The 14,197-nt window shown below is 32.3% G+C and overlaps 1 protein-coding gene across 3 annotated transcripts in view; it reads right to left on the bottom strand.

Moving 5' to 3' along the window:
• LOC143198246 (G protein-activated inward rectifier potassium channel 3) overlaps positions 1-14,197 on the bottom strand; it is a 90,630-nt gene that overhangs the window by 18,178 nt on the left and 58,255 nt on the right. The window contains exon 1 of one of the 3 annotated variants that reach the window (XM_076407393.1): positions 5,035-5,769. The exons of the other annotated variants lie outside the window; for them this stretch is intronic. Coding sequence (XP_076263508.1) covers positions 5,035-5,156 — 122 coding nt within the window. The 5' untranslated portion in view covers positions 5,157-5,769. Of the gene's footprint in view, positions 1-5,034; positions 5,770-14,197 lie in introns of those variants that run through there. 3 annotated transcript variants of the gene reach the window in all.

Raw genomic sequence — 14,197 nt, 5'->3', positions numbered from 1 at the left:
CCCCCCGAAGAAATGGCCACAGGGACGTACGTAGTAGTTATTCCGTCTAGACAGGTTATAGTTGTTATAAAATGATGTTTGAGTAGGCGATATCTTCGCCCACCAGTTTGCATTTGAAGAGTTTCGAAGTGGCACTGTTTCGATCCAAATTTCCATGAAATCCCTCTATGGAAAGGTTTCCAAGCTTCGGTGACTCCAGAATCCGAGTTTACAATTAAGAAACTAAGCCACTGCAATCCGCATTTGATAGCCGTTCACAATGTACTGCAAGATTCTGTTCAAATTCTAGTGAACTATATTAGTTTCGTGGCCTTACACTTTAAAGTGTAATGTATATACCAGGAATCCACAGACTAGGGATGCTTTTCAAAGCTTGCGTGTTTCTTACTTCTGTCAATTTATTTAACTAAGCCAGAAAACGCTTCGAAAAACTGGAATAGTTTATGGCTAAGAATCGTTGAGCACCTTCAATCCACCTTCGTGACCTTAGAGTTTCCGCTGCGATACATTTGCACGACATCTATTTAATGACGCTAAGGAACGCTTCGACTTATTGCACAATGATCGCCAATCTAATGTTAGTTCGTCTTTTTTTCTTAATAATTAATTGGACTTCGGTTAATTGAATGATTTCAAAATAGCTCTATAATCCCCTCGGAATCCTACCGGCTGGGCTAGTTATAATATGTCAGAGGGTTTAGAAAACAGAAACTAGTAAGGTTTACTTAATAATATAATTTTATTTAACGCAAAGAAGAGACGACTTGTTAAACAAAAATTACAAAACAATACTGAGTGTAAAAACAGACCAGCACGTCCCAGGCAGTCAAAATCAACAGGATAAAACAAAAATCACACCTTGTTTATGAAATTCGGTGGTTTCAAAAATAATGTAAAAATTTGCTAAAATATTTGTGAGACTGTATACAGCTTTGATTTTTTTGCTCCTATATCCTGCGCCAGGGCTAAGTCACTATGTTGTTCAAATACTAAATCGTTTGTTTGTTGAATCTTTTACTACGCTTGTCAATAGCTTGAGCCTTACAAGCTGTTGTCTTATTCCACTCAGAGCCAATGCCAGCTCGTTTTTATAAAGCTGTTTCACTTTTCTCATATTGATATATCGAGAACATGTACCTATTGCTCATGCTTTGAGGAATATTGAGCATGTTCCTTAAAGCTTTGTGCTGGAATGTTTTTAATATTGCAATATTGATGCTTGCTATACCCCAAAATTGAACGCTGCATATCTAGAATATCTTGATGATGCTGCATAATTCTGCTCTCGTTGCTTAAGCGAGAGTGGCGATCTATTAACCAATACACGGAGTTTCGTGTCGAGCCGTTTACGCTTGGTGCAGATGTGCTTCTATCAGTTCATATAAGGCCCAAGTATTTTGCATGTTCCTCTTGTAAGATGTTTTCGTTATATAATTTTACCGACGAACACAATTTTATTCTCAATACGTAAGTTACGTGAGTGGTCTTGGTTTGGTTTGCCTTTATGCCACATTGGTTAAACTATCTCTCGATTTTATTTAGATGGCACTGACGTTGGAACGAATTAGTTTTTGGGTCAGAATACACTGAGAGGACGGCACTATTCTCAGGGTAGGTCATAGTCATTGTGTCCTTACCAGTTTGAAAGATCCGCCCTGTGAATCAGACACAATACGTAAGATTAGAGTATGTTGTAACCTGGATCTGGAAGTAGCTTTTTTAATTTTAAAAATTATTCCATATTTTTAATGATTATTGCAGTAACATATTTGAATAATTATATATTTATATTTTCCGATGTATTATTCAACAAGCTGCGGATACATTCTATTCGATTACAACAGTGAAAAACGAACAATGGTAATTCGGACAATTTTAAACGCGGTTCGAGACATCTTCCGACACACGTTACGGCTTTCACCTTATACTTGCCGAATATCCAATTAAATTGCGATTTCTCGCATGAGAAAACAAAACTTTAACGATCGGTAAATTACATCAAACCTTTCACTGAAATAACAATGTTAAAGAAGAAAAAATTACCGCAACAATAACATGTTTAAGATTACTTAAAAATTGCGGTTTAAATTTAGCCCACTATTAAATTGGCTTTTATTCTGATAATTAGTTATTTTTTTAGTGTGTTAAATAAAATAAGTGTCATGGTCAAATATTATATTTGGGTCAATAAGAAGAGGATATCTAATCATATTAAATGATTTACTCTATGTAAGAACATGTTTGTTAGCATTTAGATTTTATTCATTAACATACTCATCAAGAATTATTCTCGAGGCCTTCCTCAGACCGGAATCTTTTTGATTCAGGTCTAATAGTAGATCCTAGGGAAACCGAAAAACCATCGATATATTTTCGATTTTATTTTTAACTTTTAGTTATAAAGTAAAATATCTCTATGAAAAACCGAGGGCTATCGAAGGGGAGAATCGAACTTTTGGAATATCTGACCAACGCCGCCCCTGATACCAAGTGAATTTTGCGTGGTTTGGTATCGATACTTTTAATATATCGATATTTTTAAAATATCGAAATATCAATGTTTTTCTTAGCTATCGACATCTGTAATTTATCCAGATTTCATTCATTCCCATATACTGATCAAAGAAGTCTCTGTATCACTTGAGTAGCTTCAAATAATGCCCTAAATTGTCGACAATTTTGATTAAATTCTCATGTCATTCATTCTTTCACCACCACTACTTTTTGTAAAATTTCGGAGATGTGAGTGTAGAGAAAGATGAACGACACACCAGGGCATTAAGAAGATAGAGAAAAGGTACCAATAAATATGGAGCATCTCAATGATATCAGACTACTGTTGGGCACCTCAGAGAGACCTTCATGATACTCCTTCTTTTGTATTTTTTCAACAAGCGAAAATGTACAAAGAGGAGCATCATTGGGAAAAACAAAAAGTTTCAGTGTATGCCAGTGAACGAATATTAGATTAAAAAGTGTATCGTTAATGGTTTGTAGATAAAACAGTATTTTTCAAAAACCAAATTATCAAGAAACGCGTCGTCGTGTGACAATAAGGAAGTTATTTTCAAATTCAGCACACCCAAAAACAAGAATATTACGTTACAAAACCTAAACAGCTCTTATGTTTTTTTGCAAATCAGTATAATTGAATTAAAATACATAATATGTATATATTCACAGATCAGTTGCCTTTACCTTTTGAAAAGGGAAATAGGACTACAAGCTACATATTGGAATCAGCGAGTTAGTTTAGCTCACATTATAATTTTAATTGATTTAGTTAACGAATTAAGTTTAGAAAAATATTAGTACTACAAATATAATGATATGTTCAAAGGAAGTAAACGGAGCGGTTAAACACAATAATTGTCAGATTAGCACTAAACATTTTTCAATGTAGTCATCTCCGTGCCTCTACGCACTTTTGCCACCGATTTGGAAGCTTGAATATTCCTTTTTCATAAAAATTTTGAGGGTAAGTTGTCAGCGGATTCCGCATATAGTGATTCTTTCAAGGGCGCAAATAAAAAATAATCAAAAGGTGACAAGTCAGGGCTATAAGGAAGGTGCTCGAAGGTTTTCCAGTGCATTTCTTCCAATTTATTCCATATCAAAACTGCGGTGTGTGTCCTGGCGTTGTCATGAAGGATGATGACGCCTCGGATGGACATACTCCGTCGTTTGCTTCAATACGCGATTTGAGTCGACTATAACAACTCAGAATAGTAAACCGCATTCACTGTTCGTTGTTTGTGAAGAAAATCAATGAGTAAAACTCCCCCTGAGTCAAAGAAAACAGTTGTAAACACTTTTTCGGCTGAGGAACGGGTTTTAGCTTTGACTAGATAACCTTCATCATTTCTTCGCCACTCCTTACTGGCCATTTTTGATTCGGGAGTGCAATGATGAACCTATATCTCATCACAAGTGACAATACGCCTAAAAAAAACTCCCATCCTTGTCGACATCGATTCATATGTGTTTCACTGATCGACCTGACCTGTTGATTTTCAGTCAACAACTTTGGGATCCAGCGAGCACTAATTTTTCTAAAGCCAAGTTGATTAGTGATGATGGATTGAACACTTCCATAGCTGATACCCAATGAAATTGAGACCCAAGTAATATCTGATGATATTTCTTCAATCCTTAAGCGGCGATTCCCCCTCGTCGTAAAATCCGTAAAATATTTGAATTAAAAAAGATAATTTAAATATTCCCACTTAGCGCACCATCTGCCGACTCAGACGCTCCAAACTTGGTGACAACTTTATATATGAGAGATTACATTCTGTCCCTTTATTTACAGATTCAAAAAAAAAATTTAAAAGCTCTCCTCAAATAATTGGGTATTTCGCCGATAAAAACATGCCCATTTGAAACTGATTATTCTCCTAAGCTAAAGTTAATATACAACGCTTGGTCACATAATATCAAATCCTACCCTTCTCACTATATATTAATTGTTGATTTCAATCGCACTTATTTTGAATGATGATATATCAATATCTGGGTAAGAACGAATGATTAATGGCTAGCAATAGAGAAAATTAAACCTCTTTTCTTTAAATTAAAATTTTTTCAATTGATAATTGACCTTGATTGGTGATTGGTTGACCTAGTGTTATTTCTGCCGCATAAATAATGTATTTGGTACAAAATCCGACATATTTGATAAGATTTTGCTATTTACTATACTATTATGAATTTAACTATATAAAATATAGTAAAAAAGATGCATAATAACAGTTCTTTTGGAAGTGATAACAGAATTCTTTACAACCTACACAAACCTTTGCAAAAACTACGATTTAATTCCAAAATTTAAAACATTAAATAATTAAATACACACAATGTGGACTTAGAGAAAATATTAAATTTGCATTTCAAATATACAATAATGGTTTAGGTCATAATTCCCCTAGTCAGTGTTCTACGAATACAGTTCAGTTTTACTAAACAACAACTTACATAATACCATTTATAATGATTCTATGAATGTGGCCATAAAAACGATTTAATTATATTTACCTGGACCAAGTATGGTGCCACGCCTCCTCGCCGGAATGTCCCGCCTTACTGGCCAGAACCGAGACTTGCGATAAACATCTCCTTAATCCGGCATTCACATTACCGAATGACTCTGTTAGCATATTTACTAAGACTGCTGTCCACGGCACAATTCACAATCGCGACATGTCGTAAAATAAATGATAACAGCGAAATCTCCAAATGAAATTATTTTATTTATCGAAACTATTTATAATAATAATTATCAATAAGTTTGCCCCTCGGGTTTAATTGACTTTTATTTATCTGAAAACTTTCAATTTATAATCGATTATGTTTGTTTTTTAAATGAAAGTGCGGTAATATCGACCATTATACTAAAAATCCATATTTAGGGGTTTACGGATTATTTTTAAAAATCACATGTACACTTTACGATTTTAAAAACAATTTTAGCTTTTATAGCTTGGGTTGTTTTGTTTTTGAGGTCAAGCCGAAAATGATCATATTTTGGCATAAAAACAATGAGTTTTCCATTTGACAACGTATAGCGAAAAAATAACATCTTCGAAGTCCTTCAGAAACTATTTTTGGTACTTCCGAACAACGTAGATAACCACTTCACGTTTAACAAATAATTTGTAGGTAAATGTCTGTATTGTTGATTGAAAGCAACAAAAACATACTTCACTGATCTGTAAATAAAATCACAACGTTAGCAGACGATGCGACAACATCCGCGTGCCATTTAAAACTAAAGAATGTTATGTCGCGATATCCAGACGATATACGCGAAAAAATACGATTTTGGCCAAGTCTCCTGGATCTATTTTAATGTCCAGGCAATACTGTTGTTGGCCAGACAAAGTTCAAAATATAGAATATAATAGAATATTACAAATACAATAATTCAAACATGTAACAACTGCCTGCGCGCCATTCCCATCGCTTTGATGACTAATTTAAACGTATCCTCTGCAGTTTACGTTCGTTTTATCTACCATTTGTTCGTTATTACGTTGTAAATATCAAACAGATTTATAACCTATTGTATTGCCAAGAGCACTTGGATTTTTGAGTTATTGGATTTTTGTACAGTTTTATCGCCACTTTAATTCTAACAACCATTTTTTTTAACATAAAAAAGAAGCTTTTTAGCAAGCACGGTTAACTCATTTAATTTTTTACTATTTAGACTAAATTTTAGGTCCGTCTTAAGAAATATATATTATTAATTAATATTAATCAATGACACTGAATAATGACAAAATATATTGTTTATATGAGACATAAATATTTCAAAATAGAACATTGGGTCGTTTATGGCAGATTATATTAAAAATAGCATAAAGACAACGAAAGTTGATCAAAAAAGGTAAATGTTAGGATAAAATTTTGATTAGGTTTTGTTAATCATAATATTTATTAATAATTAATTGCAGATATATTATTCTTCATACTTTAAACAGAAATGGCTTAATTCCTGGCACAGAGTTAGAGTTTTCCTCCAAGTCCAAGGGTGACTACCATGGAGACATGAACCATAACCTGTTATTGCGCTGGTTTGAAAATCAGCTGTTAGAGAACTTGCGGGAACCACTAGTTATTGTTATGGACAATGCTCCATACCATAGTATGGAGCTGACTCCTGTTGTCTAAATGAAACTTGTGATGTAGGATTATGATTCAATGCTGACAATTACCGAGACAGGGTGATGAGAGTGGAAACAACTAAAGGCAATTGTGTGTAAAGATATGTGTATAATTGTTCACAATATATATGAGCATTTGGTTAAAGTAAAAGAGAAATAGGATGAATTAACTGTTTTGCAGATATGGCAAATGCAATAAGGAGAATAAAGTGATTAAATATAATTTCATCATAAAATATTTACATAGTAACAAAAGAAATACAGTGTTATCAAAATGACTTAACAAGGAAACGCCGTAACGAAGGAAACAATAATTAAACGTAAAAAGTAAATATGGTGTCTATGTAAAATAAAATATATTACTTGGATATACAATTGTTAGTTAGGTGGGTTAGGCCTTAATAATCCACCTTAGGGTTAAGCACCTAGAACTCAGACTAATCTAAACTAAAAACTATTGTATTATTGGCGGTGTGTTACTTTAGTTAGCTGTTTAATTGTTAATTGTTTAATGTATAGATTAAGCCCTTCTGTAATATATGCATTAGATGTACAATAATGTTAAAATAAATTATGGTTTAATTACTTTTATTTAGATTAGAATTTTGTTATACATCAATGACAAAATGAAGTAAAATTCAAAGCTGATGTTTTGACGCCACAATAATAGATGACGCGAGTTCACTGTTTTATTGAACGGGCAATATATAATATATATTATAAATCGTGAATAGATAGTTAATGATAAATAATGGCCTGGGGATCATAAAAGTTCTAAGACAATGAATTACAAAACCTATTGGACGAATACTGAACTGAAAATTCTCAAAGAGCTTTCAGACAGCTTAACTATTACTAAATCAACTATTTCTATATCTTATAAATAAAATAAGTCTATTGGTATTGTGGTCGACAAAACAATTTTCGATATCATTTAGCCCAAACGTAGATTTGAGAAAGATAAGGTGGGGTCAGCTGTTGAGTAAATGGTGAACTGTTTGGGAGGGGGAGAAAAAATAAAAAATAATAGTTTGTTTCAGCTTGTATCCAGGACTTAGCAATGTTGCACGCCGTCTCCGATGAAGCCTCTAAGGGAAAGGGGGATGTCAGTGTGGATTCAGATATTATTGGTAGAAAGGAATTAGGAAACAGTCAACTTTGCTGCATAATAAGCACGGATCATTTAAGGAATGCCAACGCGTGAATGTTTTTATATGACACTTATGTGGAAATCATTTATATGAACGAGAGATCCAGTAAACTTGGACACTAGTGAACAGCAATATTTTTTCTCTAACAAATATTGATAAACACCATGAGAATCCGTCATTTTTTATAATTCGTGTTAAAAGATTTAAAATCAATCATATATAATTAAATAATATAATAGTAGCAGCCCAACAGTACATCATGGAAAGAGTATATCAAAAAGAAAAAAAATGACTCGAATTAAAATTCAAAAAACGCATTAGTTATTTGGAACAACATTTAAGTTATCCGTGCGTAATAAGTTGCTGTTATACAAGCAGATACTAAAACCTATATAGAACCACGGATCAGTTATTGAAATGTTCTTGGACAAGTAATATCAACATGATAGAAGTATTTTAGAATAACGTAATATTAGCACTGAGAAATGTTGTTGGTAAGCCCAGATACTACAGGAATAGTTGCTTACACCGAGACCTTCGGATTACAACTGTTCGTAAACGTTACTGTAAACACCGAAGTGCTCCAACTCATGGACAACACTGAACTACTCAACTCAACAACCAAAAGTACCAAACCATGTGATCTTGTGTAGTTATGTAGTAAAGTGCACTAAATGGCAAATACACTAAAAAGTGTTACTAACCTTTATTTTATTTTATTAGGTAAGGACCAATTGGTCTTCCTACACAAGTACCTACTTTTAAGTTACTGTAGAGAATAAGTATAAGTAATTGTAAGTTAGTAGGTAATGACTATTAATAATTAAAAAAACATAAAATTTGGGATGGATTGGGACTTCCTTCTTTTGGAAGTTTACTCATAAGAAATGACCCCCGACACAGAGACAAGATAATTGCTAAAAAATTAATTAAAATTATTCATTAAAGGGTGTGATAAATTGATTGATATTTGGTAGCTGTTAAAAATAGCTAATTTATAATTGAACAGCAATTATTTTCTATCACACTTCAGTCTCTACGAAATTATTTATATATTTTGTAAACAAGTTCTTTAGTACAAACTCAACGAGCGTGGAATAAAAACATTGTTGAATAATGTCCGCATTTATTCGTTTTTTTTTCCGACGTGACGACAAAACAAAAATGAAACGCGTAATAACGAACCTTATTATCGACATCTGTACAAATAGAATCGGAAGTCGGTTGGATTAGGGTTACCTTGAATGTCGATATGTACATTGCCTAGTATTGTGGTTTTTTAAATTACAAAAATAGGTTTAATATTTGCTTTGCATATACAGTGGTATGAAGCTCTCAGGAACTAGCTAGAATCGACTAACGTTCCACACATGCTATGTTACAAAACGTAAATTAATAATGTGCATGCCTATTGAATCTTTGATAGCATAATGAAATAGTTGAAACCCTTGTAAATAGTTTGAACACCCTTCTAATAAAGCCTAAACAAGTATCTGAAATATATATATCTTATCTCTTATCTGAATTTAAGTTTTTTTTCTAGAACACCATATTTAAAAAGGTATTTAAAAAAGATAAGAGCTACCCTTGACTTACATAAAATTGAGGGACTAAAAAACGAAAAAACAATGAAAGAAAAACAAGAATAAAGGAAAATTATTTATTAAGGGCATATTCTTAAAAAGTTAAGCTTTAAAAATTTAAAAAATTAAAAAAGCTACTTTCTCAAATGTGTAGACTAGAATACTCCTTAAGATGAGATATAAATCAATAGATTATAGAAAATAAAAATACCAATATTCAAAATACTCAGTTGTATAGGTTAGGCAACTTGTAGAATTATTTTTTATAACATGGCAGAAACTATACCGTAGATTTTCTTAAACAAATATGGCCGTGTTTTAAAAATCAAATTTTTCGATTACGTATAAAAGGGATTTCCAGTTAAGGTGACCTACTTGGCTAAACCCTTACAGCTCATTACAGGATATTTATATATTATTCAACAATTAACTTAAACACCGCTATCCCTATGTTATAATTAATGGATAATGGGATCATTTTCATTGTCGGATTTTACACTCTTGCCTAGAACATCCACAAATTTTAAACAATCACAAACATAAATCATAAATTTAGGTCCATGCCCCAGCAGGATTCGAACCCGCGGCTATCGTAATAGTAGGAGGACTTATTATTAATTATTATACGTATTATTAAGCTTTATTTATTTATACAACATATTTACATTACAACTTTTTTAATCAAATTGTTAATGAAATAGTTACATAATTTCATATCATTCCTCCAACCTGGCAAACCTCTAAGAAAATATGCTTCTAACCATATTACTATGATCAAATTATCAACATTTCGCCAGACATACTTACAATAATTATTTTAATAAATATTGGATTATAAACAGAGACATAATAAATTTTGAGTTTTGGTATATGTAGTCGGAAGTTTAATAAGTTAGCGTAAATGAAACGTAAATCAATACATAAATTTACAGTTTAGTTGAATTAATAATCAAAATAGTTTCTCTCAACTTTATTCTTATTCCATCCAGTGACCCTACAATTTTACCCTATAAATCACTGTAAATCCGACAAAAATCCTCTTGGTTCACATCACCTCTTAATAGCAAGTAGCACTCGAATGCATTTTTCTATTGTTAGTGAATATAGGATCCATTGCCACTGCAGCTTGACCTGTCATTAAGATAATTAAATTAAATTTAACTCTAACATTTTGGTTATGTTATAACCTATAAAAAGGAAATTTTAAGATAACGTCGAAAGTTTAGTCCCACAGTTGACGAATAATCTCATGAGATGAAAAAAACACTAAAACGCAGCTATTTACACATGTCAGTTGTTTGGATTTGATATAAACCCAGATTTCATTTACATAGTATCCGTCTCTTAACGTGTTTAGATAATATTAGGTTCAAAGTCTGTCTGTGCCATTTTTTTCCCAATGATTTCAATTATTTACCAGACCTTCATTCACTTTTACATTTACCACGTTTCTAGATAACTTTAGGTAAACATATTGTTATAAAATTATATTATTTTATATACTATTTCTTATTGTGCACAACTATTTATTCTATCAATTATATTAGGGTGACTTTTGATTCACTTTTACACTTGATTAATAACTTGCTACTTAATCTTAATCTACTTGCTTAATAAGATGCATACCTGATTTATTTTGTTCTATATTGTTGTATATTGTGAAGAGGAAAGACCATGTCATGTCTTTCTAAATTCAACGGTGAATAACTCAAAGTGAGTCGATAATATTAAAAATGTTCGATTTCATTAATAACCACCATCAAACTAAAATTCGTTGAATTGTATATAGCCATATAATGTTTTTCAAATCACTAGCATTAATAAGAACAGGAATACTATATTTTTAATCGATAAATCGGGCATTGTTTTGTAGCTATAAATTAAATAATTAAGTGGCACACAAATACACGTAATTTTACATACATGTAAAACAGTGTTATTCATTGTGTTAAAATAAAAATATGACACGGGCTTGATGACCACTATTGTAACAGTATGGTTTCGAATCCTGCCTGGGCATGTATGTTAATTTACGTTTTTCATTATATGCATAGGTAAAAGTATAAAACCCGACAAGGGACAACTATTTTAGTCATGCCATTAACTAGGTTTCATGATGCTTATGAGATGGTTCCTCGATAACCAGTAGGATTAATGCTGAGAACTTATTTAGTTGCGTTTCTAAAATCTTTGTATATCTGTAAAATTGATTATATTTATTTTTTCTTATACATGTTAAAAATAATGAACAGTAATTGTAATATTTCTTCAGTAACAATTAGAAAGATTATTAAAAACTATAATAACAAAAGCGGGCAAGAAAGCAATGTTTTCTGCAAAATTCTAAATAAAGTTGTTCACTGATACCCTTGTAAAATCTCACCAAATATATACGTCATCATCATCATCATCAATCCCTATCTCAGGTCTCGGTCTACATCTAAACCAACACGTTGTTACGGTTGGTACCGCTGGACTTCGAATATTCTTCGGTAAATCTCGTCAGAGTTGGCAATCGGCCTGTTCTATTTTCCTGATCGTTTTCGATAATTTTGATTCATGTTTTTTTCGGAGCAGTTCATTGCGTCTTCCATTAAAATGGTCGATTCCGCCATAAAAATCTGTGAAGACTTCATTCACTGCCCATTTAACAGATATTTCCGAACCATTGTATCTACGTGTCTGTGTGTTCCAAATTTGTTCTGTATTCTGATTACCGCATCTTAAACGAATAACTTTATTTATAACATGATCTCGGAGAGAAACATGTATAACTTGCCTCGAGTATCGCATAAAACCTTAAGCTTCCATATGTCAGAGAGTAACAGTATCTAAGTCTCGGACCCATACAGAATAATTGGCAAGATAGATGTTAGAAATAGGCGGACTTTAATCTCAAACTCTTTTTCATCTGAGTTTTAGTCTCTTTCGAACGCCTTTTTTGCAAGTGCTTGCAATGTCTAGTCTAGTCTAAGATGATGCATGTACAAGCAAATCAGTCAAGAAGTTTAAAGAATCATAATGAACGATGATATTTTTAAAAACAATATACTAGTAAGTGTGAAATAATACTTGTGAAAGTAATAATATCCTGGGAAAGTTTAAACGTGCTATTTTGATACTTGATATAAAACATTCATGATATATTTTAAAACCAAAAAATGATGTGTCACCCTTCTTTCAATATCACTGAGTAAATAAGTTTTTTTTTTAAATTTTGGTCATATTGTGGCCGCAGCTCAAAACCGCAAAAATGAAAAATAACTTCCGAATGTACCATGCAAAATTTTTAAAAAAGATACGAGTACGTATAATTCGTTGACAATGCTGCAGAATATTATTTGAACCGTTTATTTATTACGTGTTCATATGGTTAGATTAATTTTTTAACTGGCGATAAGTGTTTATGGTGTAAGACTTCATTTTGACTAAAATATGAACGATATCATTACTGCTAAACGAGCTTCTTACTGTTTTAAATTGCAGATGATATAACTAATATTTGAATAGAACATACATATATTATGTTAGAAAAAAATATACAGCGCAGAATGCTCTGAGAAATCGCTATAGTGTTCGGTGACGTAATATGACGAGCGATTTGTTTTCCCTATAAAAGTTTCGCTTATAATACAATGGAATTGAGGCGGCAGTATTACCCCAACGATCAATCCAATAAGTTTCCACTTATATAAAAGTAAAAGTTTTGGTTTTTAAAATCCACAAGTTCTATAAATGTAGAATGGAATGGTGAAATGGGTGAGATTGTAGAGAGATCATAAAGCTGTTCTCTTTTTAATTTATTCAGTTAATGAAAATCAACTTATTTATGAAGAAAAGAAGATAGGTTAACGTTGGATTACCAATTGTTGATTACCAACAGAAGCTTGCAGTTTTGCATCTACGGGCACCAAAGTCGAATTTTAGTAACTCAGATTGTTAGCTAGAGCCTATTGGAATCTGCAGTCACCAAAATTTAGGAATCCATTCCATATAGGGTATACCATCGATATTTGAATAAAAACTGTGCAATTCAGAAGACCATCAAAGGCAAACTGACGAGCGACGTTAGCTAACGAGCTGTATTGACAACGATTAATACCCCATTTGGTTGTTTCATAAGTAATGAGGCGTTATATAGCGGGAATGATACGGTACTGGATATTTTATGAATTCGGTCTTGTATCTGGTGATTTGATGTGACGAGGGATGTGTGCAAAACTGTAAGGGTCTCGTTTATATTAGAACAGAATTCAACTAGTAGTATCTTTTATGATGTTGATATAATAAGTTGTAATCTAAAATGGTTTTAAAGTTTTACAACTAATGCTGGTTAACTGGTAAGTAACTAACTCGGAATCTTAGACGGCATTAAAAGAAAATATCTACTTCTACTCACCTAATGTCAAAGTGAATCTGTCTGATCTGAGTTCTTTTGTCAAATATCAGAATTTGGCTTACAATTACAAATATAAATTGACAGGCGGTATTCGAACTCGCGGCTATAATCGCAGGAGAATCGCCGTAATGGTCAAAGTAACTATCAAGCCCATTTTACCAATGTATACAATTATTCAAGACTTTCACGGATTTTTCTGGATATTTATTCAGGTCAATTTCTGAATAAAATCATTATTCCTTATCAAAACCTTGGTCAGGTTTTTGTAAAATCACATTTGTCCTTCTGGCTCTTATACTCTCTGTATTTCGTTCTAGTTATATAATACTGTTAGGCAAATAGAACAGAAGTTACCCGTATTTTTTTGAAAATATTGTCTCTGTTGTCAACCAAAACTAT

Source organism: Rhynchophorus ferrugineus, unplaced genomic scaffold (assembly GCF_030347505.1).
Source record: "Rhynchophorus ferrugineus isolate W39M unplaced genomic scaffold, kcgeb_rfMv2 rfM1, whole genome shotgun sequence".
NCBI classification, from domain to species: domain Eukaryota; kingdom Metazoa; phylum Arthropoda; class Insecta; order Coleoptera; family Curculionidae; genus Rhynchophorus; species Rhynchophorus ferrugineus.
Note: the sequence above shows the minus strand (reverse complement) of the source record. Positions and strands in the feature narration are given on the sequence as shown.